Source organism: Hermetia illucens, chromosome 6, assembly GCF_905115235.1.
Source record: "Hermetia illucens chromosome 6, iHerIll2.2.curated.20191125, whole genome shotgun sequence".
NCBI lineage: Eukaryota > Metazoa > Arthropoda > Insecta > Diptera > Stratiomyidae > Hermetia > Hermetia illucens.
In genome coordinates, this window is record NC_051854.1 from 35,515,831 (window position 1) to 35,538,134 (window position 22,304).

At 42.3% G+C, this 22,304-nt stretch overlaps 4 protein-coding genes across 4 annotated transcripts; 2 read left to right on the forward strand and 2 right to left on the reverse strand.

The window, feature by feature from the left end:
* Positions 1 to 1,961: 1,961 nt before the first annotated feature.
* On the reverse strand, positions 1,962 to 2,620 carry LOC119658584 (39S ribosomal protein L52, mitochondrial). The gene is made up of 3 exons (XM_038066040.1): positions 2,461 to 2,620; positions 2,308 to 2,408; positions 1,962 to 2,257 (listed from the first exon to the last, which is right to left on the reverse strand). Exons 1-3 carry the CDS (start codon positions 2,507 to 2,509, stop codon positions 2,054 to 2,056), a joined length of 354 nt encoding a protein of 117 aa, XP_037921968.1. The 5' UTR covers positions 2,510 to 2,620; the 3' UTR covers positions 1,962 to 2,053.
* An 894-nt stretch (positions 2,621 to 3,514) lies between these two features.
* On the forward strand, positions 3,515 to 4,323 carry LOC119658583 (respirasome Complex Assembly Factor 1). The gene is made up of 3 exons (XM_038066039.1): positions 3,515 to 3,791; positions 3,849 to 3,952; positions 4,009 to 4,323. Exons 1-3 carry the CDS (start codon positions 3,684 to 3,686, stop codon positions 4,196 to 4,198), a joined length of 402 nt encoding a protein of 133 aa, XP_037921967.1. The 5' UTR covers positions 3,515 to 3,683; the 3' UTR covers positions 4,199 to 4,323.
* A 3,081-nt stretch (positions 4,324 to 7,404) lies between these two features.
* Positions 7,405 to 13,650, reverse strand: LOC119658582 (suppressor of cytokine signaling 2). Its single transcript, XM_038066037.1, has 2 exons — positions 12,972 to 13,650; positions 7,405 to 8,279 (listed from the first exon to the last, which is right to left on the reverse strand). The coding sequence occupies exons 1-2, from the start codon at positions 13,373 to 13,375 to the stop codon at positions 7,787 to 7,789; spliced, it is 897 nt and encodes a 298-aa protein (XP_037921965.1). The 5' UTR covers positions 13,376 to 13,650; the 3' UTR covers positions 7,405 to 7,786.
* Positions 13,651 to 14,075: 425 nt separating this feature from the next.
* LOC119658581 (ras-related GTP-binding protein C) lies at positions 14,076 to 19,909 on the forward strand. The gene is made up of 5 exons (XM_038066036.1): positions 14,076 to 14,293; positions 14,361 to 14,828; positions 18,640 to 18,858; positions 18,916 to 19,058; positions 19,140 to 19,909. Exons 1-5 carry the CDS (start codon positions 14,291 to 14,293, stop codon positions 19,462 to 19,464), a joined length of 1,158 nt encoding a protein of 385 aa, XP_037921964.1. The 5' UTR covers positions 14,076 to 14,290; the 3' UTR covers positions 19,465 to 19,909.
* The last annotated feature ends 2,395 nt before the right edge of the window (positions 19,910 to 22,304 follow it).

Here is a 22,304-nt window from a genome sequence, read left to right on the forward strand (position 1 = left end):
TGTAGATGCGGATAAATAGTCTTCCCCGCTGATATCTTACTTAATGAAACATTTTAATGGCAGATACAGAATTTCAATAATAATTCAGTGGGCAGCTGAGAAAGCTAGGTCACTCCTTCATCATCATCATCAACGGCGCAACAATAGGGAACCGGTCTAGGCCTGCCTTATTAAGGAACTCCAGACATCCCGGTTTTGCACCGAGGTCCACCAATTCGATATCTCTAAAAGGTGTCTGGCGTCCTGACCCACCCCATCGCTCTATCTTAGACAGAGTCTGCCTCGTCTTCTTTTTCTACCATAGATATTGTCCTTGTAGACTTTCCGGGCTGGATCATCCTCATCCATATGGATTAAGTGACCCGCCCACCGTAACCTATTGAGCCTGATTTTATCTACAACCTGACGGTCACGGTATCGTTCATAGATTTCTTCGTTATGTAAGGCACTCCTTACTAGGGCAGTTGTTGCAATGACGGCATCTACCATCATCAGCATTTACTCCAACCAATCGTAAGTGCCGTAAGTGTCCGGATAGCTCAGTGGTTAGAGCACTAGGCTGTCATACGGAAGGTCGCGGTTCAAATCTCACTGGTGGCAGTGGAATTTGCATCGTGATTTGACGTCGGATACCAGTCGACTCAGCTGTGAATGAGTACCTGAGTCAAATCAGGGTAATAATCTCGGGCGAGCGCAATGCTGACCACATTGCCTCCTAGTGTACCGTTACGGTCTTGAATGAAGTGCTCTAACACACTTCAAGGCCCTGATCCAATATGGATTGTTGCACCAACGATTATTATTATTATTAATCGTAAGTGCAATTCCAATACGTTACTACATCCTGTGTCAGTTTTATTTGCTGAAGTTTCATTTTTTTGCATCTTCTTCAAGTTTTTGCTTCTTTGAACGCTCCTTTGTATGTATTCTGATATACTTTTAACCAACTATTGAAGGCATTTTAACAATGCTTGCCTGAAGTACTAAATGCAAGTTGTGTACAAAGCAACTGGTAGAGCGCCATCCCCTAAAAGGAAAACTCCCAGCACATTAGCTATATTACCGCTAACTACTATGTGCAATATTCCATAGCAATAAAAAAATTCTTTTAGAAATTGCGACAAATTCCAAATTGTGTGCTTTTCATGGAATTCAATGCATCCTAACATCACGGAACATAATTTACGTGAAGAGCCGGGTTTGCTGTATATCCGTCCATACTTGTGGATGTCAAAAAATCCATTGTTACATACACAGCTAACCCTTTGGAGATCCTATTATAGACCTTAGGTAGAAGATTTTCCTAACTGATACCCAAGACAATATTTCGTTGAATTTTCTAAATGGCAATGCATGGGACAGCAAAAAATCTTACACAAAATACTTTCATCTGTGTCCTGTTTTTCAGAAAGTACTGTCACTATCGTGTAGCGTGAGTTGTTTGCAATGAACCCTTCATTTTGATTATGTTTAATGTAATGGTAGAGTTAACAAAGCCGGCAAATCCATCTAACAAACAAGGCTGTACGCAAAAAGAGGCAAGTCCCACTGGAGGATTGCTATAAGTTATCTGTTATCTGAATGCAGTTAATATACCATTAATGCCTCATCTATTCTATTGGATTTGTTTTGTGAATGACGTCGGATACCAGTCGACCCAGCTGTGAATGAGTACCTGAGTCAAATCAGGGGCCAGCGCAATATTGACCACATTGCGTACTACAGTTCTGTTGTGTACCACTACAGCTTGAATGAAGTGCTCTAACACACTTCAAGATCTAGATCTGATTGGATTGTTGCCCCAATAATTATTAGAATTTTTATCAAGTCACAATTTTTGAGCTCTACAGCGGACTTATTTGGTGTTCTCCTATAGCATGCAGGATTCCTACACAATTCATTTGGAAATCGCTCATCCAAAGACTTTTCTTCGAGAATTATTTAAATTAAAAGAGTAGTTCTACTTTTTAACATTCTAATAACAGTAAGACATTCAAGTTCTATACAATTTTTGCCAATATACATAGTTGTGAATAATTTCTAAATTAATTAACTACGTCGACGTGAATCCAGTATCACTTTTTAACAATAAAGCTCCTTTAGGTTTCAATTTACTAGAAATAAGTTGTTGTCTGCGCTCCTGTTCAGATTGTTGCATTTTTGCATATCTCTGCTTGGCGAAATCGACCTCTCGAATTTTCTCAACCATCTCTTGGGCAGCACTTTTTTGCCTTTCCAGACGCCGCATCATATTCATCTAACAAGATACCAATAAATACCTCAACTTCAACAAAGGAACAAACCTACCCCTATAGGTGTAAGACGGCCATCCACATATGTGTAATCGGGAAGATTTGTCAATGGACCAAATGCGTTAGGATTGATACTATAAATGTGTCGACAACTACCTAAAGGAAAACAGTTAATTTCTCAAAACGAACACTATTTTTATGACATTACCAACAATCGGCACCAATTTCAAATGCGTCTGACCACGTGAAACCAGCATTTTGTCTGTATTAACTTGCTCAGACGATTGTCATACTGAAGTCGGCATCTATTTATTAGTTGCGTTAAAATAAACGTCGATTAAGCTCGCAAGCCTCCTGTGTCGTTCCATTTGGGGACCGCGTTTAGCCGCGATCAGAATTCATACAGTTACATAAAGTCTTCCCTAAATTCCGTTTTGACAGTTAAGTGATCACAAGCAAACGAAATGACATTCACCGGGTGGATTTCATAACATAAAATATAGGAAGATGCATACGCTAATTGTAGAAACTTCAAGATTATGTGCAATGCCGCGATTTTGTGCGTGGACAATCGACCTGCATGCATATTTCATGTTATGAAAATCATACAATTAAATGCCACTAAGAGTGCACATAGCTCTGGCTTAATGACATTAATAATAAGGATATGTAACGCACTACTGCCTTTCGCAGTTCTCAAAACGAATTCATGAAAAATTAATTACATTCAATAGCCGAAAACCAAAAGTACCGCCAAATTGCAAATGGTGCCATCTGTCATCAGGACAAATCTTGCTGGCGTGGAACGAACTTTTCCGATCTGAAATTTTGATTGTACATTGTGTTTCCCGGTTTCGCTCTATTTAAAAGTGCGCAAGCAAATGGAATGCCATTCACCGGCATAAGACTCCCGAGCGCTTAATGCTATGCAGTTAGTATCTACAAACAGGAATGTCGAAATTCAGGGTGGAAAATTCCACCAATCAGAATAATTCTTGCAATTACAGCGAGTTATGCGGTTATACAGTTCGGAAAAATGAGTGTTATTAGCAGGTAGCTCCACTAAAATCTCCTATCATAAACCTCCATTCCTGAGACGATTTTCCTTTTCATTTAAAATCGTATGTTTTGTGCCTGTTGCACTTGCAAAGAAGTGGGAAATTAATAGTATTTTGTTGACATGGTGGCGATTGGTCGAAAGTCTTGTAGCCAATCTACAAACCAAATGTATCTGGAGTTATCCCAGATGACTTTGACTGGGTGAGCCGTCAAAGTGGCACTGACATGGTGATTAGTAGGCAATTCGGCGGCGTTACGGAGCTTTGGAGTCCGTTTATCTGGATGCAGATTTGCCTCCTTGCTTAGTTTAATGATTTAACTTCTTTTTTTTACCACGTAAACTGTACAAAGTTCGGAAATATTGCCTAGAAAATGTCAACAAGAACTAACACAATCGAAAGGAACGGCAATGTGGGGCAGAGTTCGACAAACTCAATCTGGAAGCGAGCGATTACCCCAAAAGCGGAATGGCCAGACAAGGTGGCTTTTTAACCAATTCAAGAATTCCCGCACAATTGACAACATATTCATTTTCAGGATGAATTTCTCGACGTTGTTTATTGGGCCCGACAAGTACTAGGAATATTTTTGGGTATAATATGGGGAGTAGTGCCGTTGAAAGGGTTCATTGGGTTATTGTTGTAAGAACCTATTTAAATAATTTCAACTACTCGCGAACTAATGGATTAATTTTTAGATTTGCTGGCATTAGCTGCGGAATAGTTTACATATATTCGTTAAGTTTTCAATCAATCGATGAAGAAGCCTACGGCGGGGCATGGGAACTGATGAAGGAAGGCTTTATGACGTCGTTCGCCGGATTCTTGGTTACTTGGATAATATTTTACTCAGGACTGCATTTTGACAGCTCATTGCATTTGAAGTAGAATCTAAATCTCTAGGAAGCTGTTACTAGCATTTAACGCACTCAGCGATGAAATGCATGTTTTCTTTCGATATGCTACAAACCTTTCTAATATACATGTGCCAGAAAAAAGTACTTTGGTGTAAATATTGTTTTCACTTCCTAACTTCAATGTGTTCTGCCAAAGACTTGGTTCCTACAGCTCCAAATGCGAAGTTGACTGGAACAAATCAAATTTTACATGTTCAGCGCAGAGACAATGTTCTTATAGACACTTCTCCTTTATTACCTTGTGTCCTGCCCAGCAGATACAAAATACAGGGTGCGGCAGCATAACTTCTTTTTTTAAAATCCGCGCCACTCAGTTAGTTGATGTCATAGCGGAGCGCTAGTGGTCTCGTTCAAGATGGGATACTGTAAAGTTTTGTCCCGACACGGTTCAGTCGCCATCATGCGTTAGAATAGTGAGGAGCGTGCCTTTGCCGTTGAGGTTTACTTTTCAAACGGATGTTCGGTTATTGCAACACAGCGTGCATTTCGGAGTCGCTTTAATTTAGCCCCGTTGGCTCCCGTCCCAGACCGCAAATCAATTGTTACATGGTTCACTACATTCAGACAAACTGCAAGTGCGACAAAAGGAAGAACTGGAGTCCCTCGGCCCGTTAGATCACCTGAGAACATTGAAGCAGTGAGAGCGTCAATGTTGCGATCGCCACGGCGTTCTGCGCGCAAACACGCATCTGCCCTTAGACTACCCGATCGTTCTGTGAGAAGAATTCTTCGTGATGATCTTCATTTTCATCCCTATAAGATGGCGATAGTACAGGAACTTTCAGAATGTGACTTTAATTCTCGGATGAATACGTGTGAGCTTCTTCTTGATGTCGTTCCCGAGGGTGCTATTGGTTTTTTTAGCGATGAAGCCCATTTTCATTTGTGTGGGTCGGTTAACAAACAAAACATGCGCTACTGGGCTGACACCAACCATCGAGAATTGCATCAAAAGCCTTTGCATTCACCCAAAGTCACAGTGTGGTGTGCAATTTCCTCAGCTGGAATTATTGGTCCCTGGTTTTTTGAGGAAAATGAGGTTACAGTGACAGTGAATTCGGACCGGATTTGGATTTGGGGGACACTTGGTTCCAACAAGACAGTGCAACAGCACACACTTCAAGAGCATCGATGGCTGTTTTGAGGGAACACTTTCCAGAGCGCCTTATCTCAATTAGAGGCGATTTGGAATGGCCGGCACGCTCTCCCGATCTGTCTCCTTGTGATTTTTTTCTGGTGCTCAGAGGTGGCGGCGAGGAAGATGGGGCGGCAACCCTATCGGCCAAACCAAAACCAAGTGGTCGAGGAGAACCTCCATAGTGGTGGCACCGGGAGACGCTGTAATCACTTTGGTTTGCTGGCCGTGATTCAGTAGGCGAATGCTCCAAAGAAATCTTTGATTAAATAATCAGGGCGATCAGACGCGAATCTGCACGGAGACTCATCTGAAGTGGCAAATTGGTCACGAAACCTTACCAGGGGTATACTGGTACCATGGGAACCGGGAAAGCCCCTGGACTCACATACTTCGGGTGAACTCCTGTTGTATGTGAAGACAGCTCGGTTATTTGCGGTTGGCCCCCCTAGTGGTAGTTTCATGGTGGTTGTGGACCTTCGGGCCTCGACGTGGTGTTACGTATCAACACGGGTGCCGTACTCCATAGTTCGGTAGAGATTTAGGTAATTCTTGCATCCACCAGTATGAATGCTAAGCCATGCACTTGGTATAGACTGGTTCCGTTGTTGCTTGTCTCAGCGGGGCTCTGATTGTGGTCACAAAATCAATCCGTATCTGAAGAGGACCATAGGATTAAGTCTCATGACAAGTGCCTACGTAAAACACTATGGGCTTCACTAGTTCTGTGCCACCATCGACAGCACAGCGCTTTCTAGATACACATACACTTTGACGTCCACGATGTTCTGCCCGTTGATGGAAATAGGGAGAAAGTAACCCCTAATCGGACTGAGAACTTTGGTTTTATTATTTATTTATCTTCATTCCGACTTTATTTTGTTCATTTGGTGGCAGTAACGAACTTCCGGCTCATCATATTCATCCCCAATGATGGTGATTAACAGAGCCCATTGAGTTCATTAATCCGCATCCATGTTGGCGTGCCAGAGTTTAACACTTTTACTGGCGGTCCAGCACTCATTTACATCTCAGGCGAGCTGAGAATATGGGTCGTTTGCGTAGCAAGAAAGTTTTTCCATTATCGGAGGACAATCAGGTCGCAGAAACGACCCATCATGAATTTGGAGGGCGCAGTAATGACATATTAGAGAAAACTAGTAGCCACCAAAGGACCGTCTCTTTCAAAGCCGATATCGGCACCCATTTTGCTATGCACACTAGATTTTCCACAGTATAAAAACACAGTACTGCACCCCACTTCGGCGTGTCGCCGAAATTCTTGCCCAAGTTGGTGGAAGCGAGCACTCTGCGGGGCTTCATACCGTTGTAGAGAAGCGTGCACCCCTAATACTGTCGGTAGTAGCTATTTGGTACGCTGTTGATGCCTAACCCAAAAATCATAATTAAATGACGACTTTTAATTACCTTCTACGAAAAGCAGGAAATACTTCGAGTCTAACATTAGACCCACAGATTAATGGGAACAGAGAATTGAAGGCTCGAGAAAATTGTACTTTTCCCACAACCACCAACGTTATTGCGAGGTCGAAATATTCAGCGGATAGGTTTTACATTAAGAAAAAGCGACAACTCCATTGCTGGCTATGTGATGCAATTGATTCCACTATCCCAGGATGGTTGACTAGTAGGTCTCCTTAGAAACATGGTTACACACTTCGAACAGAAGAACTTATTGTTTTTATGTGTCCGGATGGCTTAGGGATTGAAGCTAGAGCGTAATCGCTGTCGTAATGGAAGGTTTTTATTACTTAAAAAGCTTGTGGTGTCGGTAGCAAATCTATAACAAATTACGCTAATTATAAATGAAATGATTCTGTACGCAAAATGAGGATAATGCCATTATAGACTAATCTTATGTAATTAGTAGAAATCATATTTTTTCATGAATTTATAATAAAAATTTATTTCAATATGTTCAATTGTCACTTTTCTGTTAACTATCCTGTCGATTTCAACTTGAAATTGGTGCTATATTTAATAATAAAGTATTATCATACATTAAAATTTAAAAAAAGAAAATTAAACTAAAAATCGTATTCTTTATTTTGACTATATTAAAATCTAAAGAAAATAAATACAATTTTATTGATTAAACTAAACCAGTTCTGCTAAGATAGTATATAATTATGAAATTCAGATTTATATCCGCTGAACACTACTTTCTCCTCCATTAGGAACTGATTATTGCGTAAGTTCCCAACTAATAAGCAATTTTTTTTTCCAACCGATTCGGTGAATAGTTCAAATTTCACATTTTATACGAAGAAAATTCCTTTCCTTACTTGTTGTGAAATCGTTTCAATATTTAATTCTTTGCTCTTTCAGTCAATATCAATTCCATGGTGTGTAGCAAGTCAAGTATGATACAAAATATCGCCTACAACACTTTTTACCAAAATTTTACACTACTGGAACGAGTTCTACACAGTTCCCGTCGCTACCACTTCCATCGTTATCAATTAAAAACTTTTTGAGCTGTCCTGGAATCGGAAGACTTCGAATATCACTTTCATCCATGTTTTTATTGATTACTCGACGGCAAAGTTCTTGCAACGTTGTAAAATTCAGATAACGACTCAATGGATAGCGTAGTATTACTGGAAATGGTGGCATTATATCACTTGTGCGTTGAACAAAAAACATCTCATGATCACTCCGATTCATTACATTTTCAACCATTTCAACCATGGATTCATATTTTCGGGTCTCAAAATGCCAATAATTGTCGTGAAACTGAATCCTATAGTGCAACGTTCGATTCCACATACGAAAACTAAGTGTGAACTGTGATCCATCCTTCTCAGAATCCCGAATGAGAAAGGATCCATTTGGTTTGTCGGTTAGTTGCCTCTGAGCTTCATGTCGAGAAATTTCTCCCCAATACCATGCATAACTGAAAAAAGAACAGTAGAAAACAATAATGAATAAAATTTCGCCATTTTTGAATGTTCATCGATTGACCTTTACATAATAATTCACATTACCGTTCGTCCGGCAATTAAGTGTTAGGTATAAAGTCACGAGTTATACTGTCAGAAGTTATAAGTAAAATAATCGGAAGGATGCGCTGGTGTGTTTTAGCAGGTTGAATAGAGGTCACATAAAATAATTATTAAAAAAAGCAAATTCCAGTATATAACCCTTATGCTGGTTACCTAAAGGGACCCAATGACACATAGCCTCAATAGAGTTGTCGCCTTTCCTCCCAATGTGACATAACAACTTCCACTTCCGCGTTTTTGTCCGGAACTTTTCAATGGGAATCTAACCCGTACACCAAGTAAGTCTTTCGTTCGAGATTGTATCGGGCAAGAGTACACTGATAAAACGACGAAGACAGATGGTTTGGAGCTCTCGAATAACAGTGACGATCACTTTCCATGTGAATAGTCCGATAACCTGTCAATTGAAAGCCCTAAATTTGTTGCAGTTTATTTCTAGCCGGACTCTCTAAACCTTCTTCCTAAAATCCAGAGCTATTTGACTAAAATCAATAACTCAGTGAGCAAAACAGCACGAAGCTATTCGACACTCGGCTGCCTATCATTGCATGATTCACCGACTGACCACATACCCTCTTTCGGAATACGGTTTCAATAAGGTACGACAGCATATTATTGACACCACTATTAAGAATGGATATAATCCTCAGACTATTGAGAAACTCATCGAAAAGAAATCAAGCAACACCATTAGCATGCCTATACAACACTATTTTGGCAGCAGAAGGAGGCAACCACCAGACGGATAAGTATACCCTATTCCTACCTATTTAACAACATTAGGAATTCGATAAAAAAGTTTCAACTGGAAGTCCACCTTACGGAATTTACTGGGAAGCGTCAAGGATCCGTTGGCAGCGTAGGAAAAAAGCAGGATCTACCGAATAACTTATAGCGACTGTAATAAAATATACATAGGACAGACTAAACGCCTGATAAAGACTAGAATTAATGAACACATCAAGGAAGCGGTAAGTAATGTTCGGAAACAAAAGTCGTGCATAAGATCATCAGTGGCAGCGCACATAGTCGAAGAAGCCCATACCATTCAACGGGAACATCTTGAGCTCTTGCATCATATAAACAGAACGACAACTTTGGACCCTTGGGAAAGTTTAGAAATTTTGAGGGAAGACGCGTCGCGGTTGTTAAACACAGATTCCTTAAGGTAATTGCCCTTCAAACTTAATAAGACTCGCCGCGGTAATTAACAGGTAATAAGGTTAATATTTGTGGTCAAAGGGTAGTATAGGTCCCGGGGCGAAACGTGGATTGGTACCCACGCTGGAGCATAAAACCTTGGAAATGCCTGCTGAACCAACACCAACAGCTCTACTACCAAACCCTATCTCCACCTGCACGTGGTGACCGCTGGGAGCTCTTTCTTAACGAAAAGCTGCAGACGGAGAAAGATGAAGGCAAGTCTCCCGCGTCTAAAAACGGTACAAATTGTACCAACTGGTCCTCCAGGTTGGGGGTTGGGTAGGGCTGACAACCCTACACGGAAAACAACTTGTTACGAAGCCACAACAGGCGCCTCGGACAGGACGGATTTTAAAACGACGAACCCGGCAATGACAACGGAATAACAATTTGCGCATTTTCTCATGGAACGTGCGCTCCCTGTACAGAGATGAAGCTGATGAGCAGCTAGCCGATACCCTGTCCCAATATAGGGCTGATATAACAGCGTTGCAAGAGATGCGATGGACAGGGACCGGTTTCCTGGAGAAGAGCCGCTACACCATATATTATAGCGGTCAGTACACCAGTCCAGTACACCATGTGCTCGGAGTAGGTTTCTTAATCAGCCAAAAAATGAAACCTGCTGTTATCGGCTTTGAAAACATAAGCGAACAGCTATGCACTCTGCGCTTGCGAGGCAAGCTTAGAAATATAAGCCTCATAAACATTCACGCCCCTACAGAGGAGACTGCAGAGTCGGAGAAGGATTCCTTCTACGAGGCAGTAGAGCGAACCCTCGAAGCCTGTCCCAGATATGATATCAAAATCATACTTGGGGATTTTAACAGCCAAGTAGGGAAGTAGCCCGTATTCAGGCGATACGTTGGCTCCCATAGCTTACACGAAAAAACAAATGATAACGGACTGCGGATTATTCAATTAGCAGGGTCACACGAAATGGTTGTTGGAAGTACCTGGTTTGCGCGGAAAGCGGTCCACAAACATACATGGGCCTCTCCGGACGGGACGACTTTCAACCAAATTGACCACGTGTTGATCGAACGCCGCCACCTCTTAGCCTTGATGAATGTCAGAACATATAGGGGGGCCAATATAGACTCGGATCACTATCTCGTTGGCATGGTGTTCCGAGTTCGAATGACAATACCACCTAGAATCCCCTCTGACAATTAGGTGAGAGTGAACACTTTAAGCCATCCACAACACAACCCTCCGCGACACCTATAAGAGGGAAATGGATGCCACAATAACTGCAGTCAACAGAGGACCTGGAGATGAAGCATCAACTAATGATCTTCACAATCACCTGAAGAACGTTATCATGGATACGGCCGCAAACATACTTGGCTCCATCCGCAAAAGGAGTCGGAACGGCTGGTTTGACGATGAATGTAAGCTAGCAACGGAACGGAAGAATGCCGCATACCGAGTAATGTTGCATTCTCAAGGAACGCGGGCACGCGCAGAGACTTATCACGAACTCCGTCGAGCGGAGAAGCGACTCCACAGACGGAAAAAGGAAGCCTGGGAGAACCAACAAGTCTGTGAACTAGAAAAGTACAGGGAACAACCGTACCAGCCGCGGAAGTTTTACCAACAAGTCAGCTGGAGCCCTTTAGACCTCGATGCTCATCCTGCCGAGACAAAGAGGGAAATCTCATTTCCGACAGAATGGGCATATTAAAGCGATGAGTTGAGTACTTTGATGAGCTACTGAACAACCAGAACATCGGCGAGTTGGAGGTCCCGCCAACTGAAGACGACGGACAAATACTGCCACCACCAAGTTTAGGAGAAACAGTCCGTGCAATTCATCATAAGTCACCAGGAGCCGATGGAATTACAGCCGAATTGGTTAAATATGGAGGCGACCAGTTACACCAAGTGGTTCATCAACTTGTGCTCAAGGTATGGGACAGCGAATCAATGCCTGACGATTGGCAACGAGGCATTATCTGTCTCATACATAAAAAGGGAGATATCACACAGTGCAGTGCAATTATAGAGGTATCACGTTGCTGAGTACCATCTATAAGATATTCTCCACTATCTTGCTAGGCCGGATAGCCCCATACGCCCAGAACATCATTGGCCCATACCAAAGAGGCTTCACTCCAGGCAAATCAGCAACAGATCAGATTTTCTCTCTGCGGCGAGCGTTGGAAAAACTGTTGGAATATGGACAACAGTTGCACCATCTGTTCATCGACTTTAAAGCCGCCTATGATAGCATAGCCAGGGTAAAACTGTACACGGCCATGAGAGAATTCGGTATCCCGACGAAATTAATAAGACTGACCCTGACCAATGTGCGAGGCCAGATAAAAGTAGCAGGATCACTCTCAAGACCATTCGACATCAACAACGGTCTACGACAAGGGGATGCGCTATAATGCGTCCTCTTTAACCTTGCCCTCGAGAAAGTGATCCGTGATGCTGAGGTAAATGCAAGAGGTACGATCCTCTTCAAGTCCACCCAACTACTCGCCTATGCTGACGATATCGACATCATGGGAAGAACCACCCGAGACGTACAAACTGCCTTCATCCAGATCGAGCAGGCGGCGCGAGATCTTGGGCTGCACATCAATGAAGGCAAGACAAAGTATATGGTGGCAACGTCAGCACCGAAGACGAATCAACCAACAACATCAAACCGCACTGGTCAAACACAAACACGAAGAAGAATAAGGATAGGAGAATACAACTTTGAGACCGTTAACAATTTCTCCTATCTAGGGTCCAAAATCACAACCGATAACAACTACGATGGTGAAATCCGCGCACGGTTGTTGTCAGCCAACAGAGCCTATTTCAGCTTACAAAGACTGTTCCGCTCGAAACGTCTCACCATAGGGTCAAAGCTCTTACTGTACAAGACTATGATCTTGCCAGTCCTCATGTATTCCTCGGAAACTTGGGTTCTTAGCAAAAAAAAATTGCGAATTTTTGGCCCCCTACATGAGGATGGACGATTCCGTAGCCTACATAATGACGAAATCTATGAGCGATACCATGACCGTCCGGTTGTGGACAAAATCCGGCTCAATAGGTTACGGTGGGCGGGTCACTTAATCCGTATGGATGAGGATGATCCCACCCGGAAAGTCTATAAGGGCAATATCTATGGTAGAAAAAGAAGACGAGGCAGGCCCTGCCTAAGATGGAGCGATGGCGTAGGTCAGGACGCCAGACAGCTTTTAGGGATATCGAATTGGTGGACCTCGGCGCAAAACCGGGATGTCTGGAGTTCCTTTTTAAGACAGGCCTAGACCGGATACCGGTTGTTGCGCCGTTGATGATGATGATGATAACATATTCACGGGACATTGCAGAACACTCAATGAAGTCTTTAACTTCTGAATTATTGTACCAACCTTAACATCTCCATGCAAGCTTTATACATAACAGCATTTGGGCTCCCGCTTCCCAGCCACTTTTTCTTCAGTAATTTTCTTCTGCTATCGCTTTCCATTTCGCCCTCTTCCGAGTCCACATCGTTGCAAGCGTCCTCTTGAATGGAACCTTTCATGACTGCCATCTGACCCAAGCCCATTTCCGGGGGTCTTTCTGATGAAGAATGGTCACATTTAAAACGATACCCGGGAAGCTTTTTCTCCAATTTCTTCTTCATGCGTTGAAATATATTCTTTTCACTTTTTGGTGGTTTGGCTGAGGAATTGCTGCTTCCGCTAGACATGAATGTAAACCAACTAGAAATTTTGTGTTTTTCTCGAGCCCTAGGTGGGGGTTCTTGTTCACAAGCAGATTTGTCGTCCATCCCCACAAAATATACGGTAACAGCCGCAGTCCATACAACTCAGGAAGCATTCGTCACACGGATGAATTCCCGAAAGTTCCGAAGATAACATCAACAACACTTGAACTCATCACCGAGAACCATTGAAAAGCATTTTACAACAGTAAATATTAACGCAATGACAGTTCGCAACTGTCAAATCTAATATTTAGCGAGGATATCATAAAAATAATGCGTTCGAATAGGCCGAAAGATTTCAACCTCCCCCAAACAAAGCAGGTACGCACGATTTCAAATTGCTCTGTCCTTGAGCATGAGCGAGATGGAACGAAATTCGAATCAGCTGTGTTTGACAAACCATGGATTGGCGAATACATGAAACTACTGCTGGCTAAATGGGTGACCACCGCAGTAGTACCAGAATAGCAAAAACTCAACGAACGAATTATACGATATTACCATTGTTAATTTCACTTCGATTATACAAAAATATACAAATTTAACAGAGGCCATGACATATAATTTTTCATTCAATCAAATATGGCTCACATGTTCTTTTCATCTCCTTCTTGCGAAGATTATGCATTGTCCTTGTTTAGGGCCGATGATATGTACGGATACGCTTTGCAAGTGTGCATTTGGTGTGGGTACTGCGTATTAGACTTACTGTGGTCTAGATTTATCCACCCCCGTTTATGACAACAGGTTCAGCCCTTCCCCAGAAAAGTGCGCGTGGCAGCCAGACAATAAACCGATTTTGATAAGAGATTGTGTTTAGACGAAACCTTAAAACGTAGTTTCAAGTTCACCTCTTCGCATCGATTGTCGAAGTTATTCACCACAACTGCATCACATCAGCTGCTTGACATTTACTTGTGTAAAGTGATACATTTTTGATGTATTTTCCCTTTGTGAAATCATCATACAAAAGACGACATGGTGAGTGAGATTCACTTTTCTAACTTAATGAAACTGTTTTTATGAGTCACATTCCACCCCTTAATAGAGTTATCAAGATGAAGAAGAGCAGATGGATTATCACACCGACTCATTTCCAAAGGATTTCGGTTACGGTCACTTCGATCATGAGACGGACAGCCAAAGTGGCACCGAGTCGAAACCGCGTATTTTGCTAATGGGACTGCGGCGATCAGGGAAGAGCTCAATTCAAAAAGTCGTCTTCCATAAAATGTCGCCGAATGAAACGCTCTTTCTCGAGTCAACGAGCAAAATTGTCAAGGACGACATCAACAACAGTAGCTTCGTGCAATTTCAGATCTGGGACTTTCCCGGGCAAATTGATTTTATAGACCCAACTTTCGATTCGGATATGATTTTCGGTGGCTGTGGAGCGTTGGTCTTCGTTATTGACGCCAAGGACGACTACAACGATGCATTGACCAAATTCAAAAACACAGTGACGAAAGCTTACAAAATCAATCCACGGATCAAGTTTGAAGTATTCATTCATAAGGTAACATATTTCTACAATTCTTCATTGCATTTCGTCGACGGATAATCGCAATGCTTTTTTCCTCGACCCGGGGGCTATCGGAATCATTTGCCTGACCTTGTTTGAGATTCGAGATAATACTTGTGGTAGTCGCAACAATGTTGCGGTTTGAATCCGCTTTCAGATACAATGGAATGAAATACAATAGCAATAAACGTAACGGTGTACTTCAAGCAAGTGAAAAGAAACGCAAAGAGGGCACAGTGTTAACTTAATTTATTTTATCACTTTTGATTTTGGCGTATATATCGGTTTTCCAAGTTCCAAGTTTGTGCTGGGCAGAATCTTCTTTTTCTTCAGCGTTTGTCCCGTTCACAAGCGGGGTCGGCTCGTCGTGATCGGCTTCGCCACTTGGCTCTATCGAATGCCTGATCTGGGTGCAATCTCGAGGCTTTCAAATCCCCATCCAGCGTATCAACCCACCGTTGCTTAGGTCTGCCTTTTGGTCGTTTACCATCGACTTCGATGTTCAGACCAATCTTGGCAAGTGAATTCTCGTTTGCACGAATTGCATGACCATACCATCGAAGACGCCTCTCTCGCAACTTTTTCACGATCGGTGAAACCCCATAACGATCGCGGATATCCTCATTTCGGATGTGATCTAAACGTGTGATGCCACAAGTCCAACGTAGCATCTTCGTCTCCATTACCGCAAGACGTCGTTCATTGTCTTTTATAGTCGGCGAACACTCAGGACCATAGAGCGACTGGACGGACGTGAGACGTTCGTTGATACGTCGATCACAAAGAACACCAGTTGTGGAACGCCACTTCATCCAGGTTGCGTTAATGCGTGAAGCAATTTCATAACGCATTTCTCCATTGGCTGATAGCGTTGACCCGAGGTATTTAAATCGCTCAGTTCTGGCAGTGATCTGCATCACTGCCGCTGACAGCGATTGTGCCTGTTTCATGGGGATCGGTCGTCAAAAATTCAGTTTTGTTTAAATTCAATCTGAGACCGTGTTGCATGAGGCGATCATTCCATTTTTGAACAAGTTGCTCGAGATCATTTTTGCTATTAGATGCTATGAAAACATCATCTGCATAAAGCAGTGTGTAGGGCGCTGGACGTTGGATATCCCGTGTAACGGTGTCCATAACAAGGACAAAAAGGAGTGGTGAGAGGGCGCTTCCTTGATGAACACCAACAGAGACACGAAGCGGTTTTGATACACCCGTCATACTTCGAACTTTACTTTTCGGATCGTGGTAGAGCAATTGAACCCAGCGCACGAGTTCTTCTGGCACGAAGTGTTGTCGTAAAGCATATCAGATGAGTTCGTGTGGTACACGGTCAAACGCTTTCTCTAGATCCAGAAATGCAATGTAAAGAGGGCGACGCTTCTCACGGTGTTTCTCCATGAGTAACCGCGCAGCGTGTATTGCGTCAGTAGTTCCGCAGTTCTTGACAAATCCGGTTTGATTCACGGTTATTTCAACGATTTCGCGAATACGGTTGTCAAGAATGCGTTCAAAAATCTTCATGGTATGAGAAAGTAACCGGATCGGACGGTAATTTGAACATTCTGCTGGGCTAACTTTCTTTGTGCTGGGCAGAATATTTTTTTCTAAATGAAAAACAATCTCTTGAGCTCGCGGTATCGCCTAAAAAGCAGTCATTTTCTTGAGAATTGTAGAAATGAGATAATCTTTCAGCCATGGTACGTTTATGGGTGTGCATTGTATCTCTTAAAGCTTCTGTTCAGAAAAGGAGTTAAGTTCTAAACTTGCATGCCATAATTAGTTACAGTGCATATGTAATATGTTAATATGCATTAATTAGTACAATTACCCCATCATCTCTAAAACTTACACATTTGGATTTGCAAATTAATTTATGTTCTAATTTCACGGAGATTAACTAGGTATTTACGCGGTATTTGTGTAAAACTCCGTATCTTTTAAAACTTTGAAAAATTATAATGATGAGCACTTAAAAAAAAATTGCTCGAGCGGGGGTGCGGGGAGATAAACAGCTTTGCTGACAAGTTGTAGTTGTCGCAATGCACATAGGATTCTACAGATAGCGCGGTTGTTGTCCACGGAACCCTAATCCTTGGGCAAGCAACCAAGATGCAAAATTTAAGACTTGCGCTTTCGTCCAGGCAGAAGCAACTCATGAGACGCTGCCTCACCTCTGCCCTGGGAGCAGCGTGACCGAAGTGGTCACCTAGGCTTAGGTCTAAAATTTTAAAAGGCGGATTTGTGTTCGTTAAAATTCATACACATAAATTATTTTTGAATTAATAAAAGGGAGCAAATACCACCTAGTAACTACTTCGGTCATACTGCCCTCAGGTCAGAGATGAGGCAGAGTCTGATGACTTGCCTCTGCCCTGGACGAAACCGCAAGTCTTAGAATATACAGTTCATGTGATTCTAAGCCCGAAGTAGTTTCCTTTTTCTACTTTGGCCATCATAGTACAACTCCATAGATAAGCACATCTTACTTCGGCTTGGCATATGTAGTATAAAATGCATAGTTTTATTCCACTTGGCTTACATACGGTTCTTTTTATGACAAGGAATGTCCGTTTGCCTTGTTTGTGACATATTCGAAACTTTTATTCCAATTAAGTCCCCTTCCTGTCACTGATAGCTGAAGCCATTCTTCGAAAAGACATAAGAGCCCAAATTTCTTATTGCGGTACAGCTGTAGAACTGGTTTTGTTATGGCTTATCGTTAGCGCAGAGCTGACTAAACTAGCTCTGAGATCGTTTATAGGAATTTTCCCATAGTAAGTGTACTGATACGGTTAGCATATTTCTAGACGTAAAACCGGACCTGTTCTAGTAAGACCAGCAGTTCGTCTTCTAGAAAGTCCTACAGTAACGTTGATAGAGCTCCCCTGAGTATAAGGGCGCATACATTGTCACGCTGGAATTGCACTAGTTTGTTTATAGTGTTTCCTACACCATGCTTCCTGGTGGCTCATACCTTTTTCGCTAGCTTATGCAGAGCAGAAACTTATGGGAATATATCATATACGAAGGAATTGTTTCTATGAAAACATGAGCCCTTCATCTAACTATTAATATAGAATCCAAGTAGATTTTAACATAATTACAAAATTCCTCTGTGGTAAGCAGGAATGCTAGGAACCGATTGATTGATAGTGTTCAATGGATAGCCAGAAATTTTAGGAAACCCTCGTTTTAGTGGGGTTTCACGTCGAAGATAATTTTCTTTTGCTGTGAATATAGTGTTCTCCTTTCTCTGTAGCTGTTTTGCTTATAATGGTATTTTCAAAAACTATAGTATTTCCGTTTGGCTTGAAGTCAACGTTTCGATCTACTATATACACCTAAACTAATTTCAGGGACGAAAATGGCAAATCTGCTGATTGACACGATTTTCCGAAAAACTAAACTTTCAAGGACGTCGTTCGAATCTTTTCACTGTTGATCGAAGTTTCTTTCTGCTTTGCACTTTGCCTCGCGCGCATTGCAAAGACGAACTCATCGTGAAAATGAACCTTAAATGCACAATCGAATTTTTAAGTAAATACACATGGAAAAGTAAACACAAAATTACTCATAACAAAAAGCCACTTCAACGAGCTTCGAGTTTCTGACTTATTTAAAATTATCGATTATGTTTAACTGGTCATAAAAGTAAACGTTATGGCCAGAATATAGATACGTTGAGCGTAAATATAAGCTGTCAAGAAGACTTTCAAATAGGTTAGAATGTTGGTCATAAGTTGCTAATGGAAATATTCAGAATTTTACTAATGTATAATAATTTCTGGCTCAAAATTCCTAGGTGGACGGGATTAGTGACGATTCGAAAATGGAATCGCAACGGGATATTCATCAGCGCGCCACAGACGATTTAGCGGATGCCGGGCTTAACCAAATTCATTTAAGTTTCCATCTTACGTCCATCTATGACCATTCAATTTTTGAAGCATTTTCAAAGGTTGTGCAGAAACTGATTCCACAATTGCCAACACTTGAGAATTTATTGAATATCTTGATATCAGTGAGTACAAATATTTAGTTTTCTTATATTACGGAAACTTGATCTTCCTGTGAATAGAATTCAGGTATCGAGAAAGCGTTTCTATTCGACGTTGTGTCCAAAATTTATATCGCAACTGACTGTACACCGGTTGACATGCAAAGTTACGAATTATGCTGTGACATGATCGATGTAGTAATTGATCTTTCTAGCATATACAGGTAAGAGTTGGTTGCTATCTATTGCTTTCAGTTTAAAGAATTCGCTATACGTATTTTGAGCATTCAAATTCGTAATTTTAGCTCGGAGGAAACAGCTTTCGACAATCAAAGTTCTAGTCTCATTAAATTGAATAATAGTACAATTCTATACCTACGTGAAGTAAATAAATTTCTTGCGCTTGTCTGTATACTTCGCGAAGATAACTTCAGCCGCCAGGGGATTATCGATTATAATTTTCTTTGCTTCCGTGAGGCAATAAGCCAAGTTTTCGAACTGCGCCTAAAGAACCAAAAATCAGAAACACTAGAACAACACGACGAGGATGACGATGCCTTCAAGCCTACATCAATGCGGAATGGTGGTTCTATGACAATTGACTCGCCGGGTACGTCAGTTAACGCATAAAAGGCGTTCAAATTTGAAAGGATATTGAATACGAGCTGGGAATCGAATGTCTTTTTCAAATCATGCAAAGGATAGTGAACATTATTCACACGATTTAAGGATAAATACATACACAGCTGGAGTATTTTTAGTAATGATTGGGGCTAACATTATGAATCGGATTCAGACATGGATATTGCTTTTAGGCATTCTAAATTATTCGCTATCATGTGAAAATCGATCCCTGGAAAATCCGATTTTGCGGAATACCCATTTCTTACATAATTTTTATAAGAACTAGCGGCAATGATCATATAGTGTAAAAGCTTTCTTACCTACGACTCCAAACTAATTAAAACAGACATATTTCAATATTTTTCTATATATATGTATGTATGTTATAGGGATATTTTCAATGTGTATAAACCATTTAATAAAATAGTTTCTGTTTATAAAGCAACTTGAATCACGTTTTTCATTGTCAGTTTTCAAATGTAAATAATTTGATCACAGTGTTAAAAAAAAACTAATAATAATAATCGCTGGCCGGGCCAGCCAGAGTGGACATTTTTCCCGGACTACTCGTGGGACCAAGACATGGACTCAATTAACAAAAAACTAAAACGACGATAGAAGAGGAGGCGATGATGCCAGGCGCATCATCGGAGGACGAGCTGCTGGCCTCCAGCCAGGAGACAGTGGCCGTCGAGAGCAGTAGACTCGATGCCAGCTGTAGCACCGTTGCGAAAGGTGTGCCTGTGGGCCGCAAGATGCGGACTCAGCATAAACCCAATCAAAACGCAACTGATGCTGTTCACCACCAAGACAAGGATACCTGAATTCCATCTACCACGGCTGAATGAACAAAGATTGGCTCTTTCCTCTAATGTAAAGTATCTGGGTGTAATCCTGGATCCTAAGCTAAATTGGAGGTTGAACATAGAACTGAGGGTTAAGAAGGCCTGTATAGCCTTCTATGCCTGTAAGAGAATCTTTGCAAAGAAATGGGGTCTCCGGCCGAGGATGGTTCTCTGGATGTACACCGCTGTAGTGCGTCCGATCCTGTGACGTACGGCTCTATTGTATGGTGGCAGGCTTTGAAGAAGAAATACAAAAGAGCGAAGCTTAATAGGATTCAAAGAACCGCGTGTGCAGGTGCTACGGGGGCTCTGCAGTCCTGCCCGGCAGATGCTCACAATGTACTCCTGCATCTCCTCCCCCTAGACCTCCACATCAAATATGTTGCAGCGTGCAGTGCCGTCAGACTACGTGAGTCCGGATGCTGGGCAGCGAAGTCCTACGGTCACAGCAACATCCTAGATGAAATACCTCGAGAAATCTGGGCATCCCCCATGGACTATGTCACACGCAAGCTGAACTTCACGAGAAACTTTGCTGTGGACCTTCCAACCAGGGCAAAGTGGAAGACCGGCGGCGTGTTGCAAGACTATGACACGGTATTCTTTACGGACGGATCAAAGATGGCTTATGGAGTCGGCGCGGGGGTTTTCTCGAATACACACGGTGTATCCAAGTCGTATGATCTCCCAGGTTTCACCAGTGTATTCCAGGTGGAAGTACTGGCTATGTTGGAAGTCTGTCGATGGCTGGAGCGTGATTCGAGCCCCAAGCGTAACATAGCCATTCCAACAGACAGCCAAGCGGCTATCAACGCCTTGTACTCAACGACGATATCTTCCCGGTTGGTGGGGCAGTGCAGAGACGCGCTCAACCATCTGGGCGGCACGCTCAAGATCACTCTCCTCTGGATTCCCGGGCATAGGAACATAGAGGGAAATGAGCGGGCTGACGGATTGGCCAAGCAAGGCTCTGCTCTTGGCAGTCCCTCGGGGAATACAGTCGGTGTTCCGCTGGCGACTGTCGGGGACCGAGTCTACTTGCATTACCTAGCAGCCGCGGGCCTGAGATGGCGAAGGCTTACAAGCTGTGCCAAATTAAGGAGAATTTGACCCGCTTATAATATAGCCCGATCACGAGAGCTCCTGTGCCAGACGCGTGCAAATGCATTCCAGATTACGGCGGTCTGCACGAGGCACTGGCCCATAGGGGACCATGCCGCTAGGCTCGGCTTACCCTACAACTCGCATTGCCGAAGCGGCGGAGAAGGAAGGGAAACCCTCATGCACTTTCTCTATTGACTTTCTCTGCAGGGTCGGAGAGCTGCTTTCCTTCGTGAATGCTACGGGCTGGCTGTATGCTGTGATGTATTTTGACACCTAGATTTCCTTTAGATTGTGATTTTTTCCCGATTTTTCGGCTGGATAGATTCTAAAAACGAGACCTTTTTGGGCACACATTTTAAGACCTCACTTCTCTTTGTTTCGCCCAGTATTAGAAATGAGATTAGTTTCAGGATCGATTAGTACGGGCCCTTTCATTTTATATCCCACATGATCATATTCTGTTTAAAAAATGTATACCTCCGTTTCGCATGTAAGGTACTCACAGACCACAAGTTTTCACCAAATTTCGTAACAATATCTTCAGCCGTCTCCGAGTAAATCGGGGGTGACAGATATTGAATCGATTCTAATAAGGTTTTGTTTCATAGAAAATCTTGAGAAAGGGATAAAGTAGAGAGGTGTGGGAAAGCTGAGGTCGGCAGGCCAAGCCTGTATGGTGAGGTTGCAATCAGCCCAGAAAATGAAAAGAAGAGAACATTACAGTTAAGGATTAATTTTATGGAAGAACTCCTCGTACATATTAGGAGAGTTGTCGTGGGGAAATATACAAAGAACAATATAGGAATTCTATTGTCTAACCGGAAGCTGAACGCTTCAGGATTTAGGCTTTTGTGTTTTCGTAGGGGGAACTTTGTGTGCACGGGTGTCTAGTAATAT

Coding starts and splice junctions, on each gene's coding strand:
- LOC119658584 (XM_038066040.1), bottom strand. CDS start 2,509: ATGCTGGTTTCACGTGGTCAGACGCATTTGAAATTGGTGCCGATTGTT. Junction 2,409..2,460: donor GAAATTGGTGCCGATTGTTG/GTAATGTCATAA, acceptor GTTTTCCTTTAG/GTAGTTGTCGACACATTTAT. Junction 2,258..2,307: donor GCCGTCTTACACCTATAGGG/GTAGGTTTGTTC, acceptor GTATCTTGTTAG/ATGAATATGATGCGGCGTCT.
- LOC119658583 (XM_038066039.1), top strand. CDS start 3,684: ATGTCAACAAGAACTAACACAATCGAAAGGAACGGCAATGTGGGGCAG. Junction 3,792..3,848: donor AAGCGGAATGGCCAGACAAG/GTGGCTTTTTAA, acceptor ATTCATTTTCAG/GATGAATTTCTCGACGTTGT. Junction 3,953..4,008: donor GGGTTCATTGGGTTATTGTT/GTAAGAACCTAT, acceptor ATTAATTTTTAG/ATTTGCTGGCATTAGCTGCG.
- LOC119658582 (XM_038066037.1), bottom strand. CDS start 13,375: ATGGACGACAAATCTGCTTGTGAACAAGAACCCCCACCTAGGGCTCGA. Junction 8,280..12,971: donor GCTTGCATGGAGATGTTAAG/GTTGGTACAATA, acceptor TTCTTTTTTCAG/TTATGCATGGTATTGGGGAG.
- LOC119658581 (XM_038066036.1), top strand. Junction 18,859..18,915: donor TATTGAATATCTTGATATCA/GTGAGTACAAAT, acceptor TCCTGTGAATAG/AATTCAGGTATCGAGAAAGC. Junction 19,059..19,139: donor GATCTTTCTAGCATATACAG/GTAAGAGTTGGT, acceptor TCGTAATTTTAG/CTCGGAGGAAACAGCTTTCG.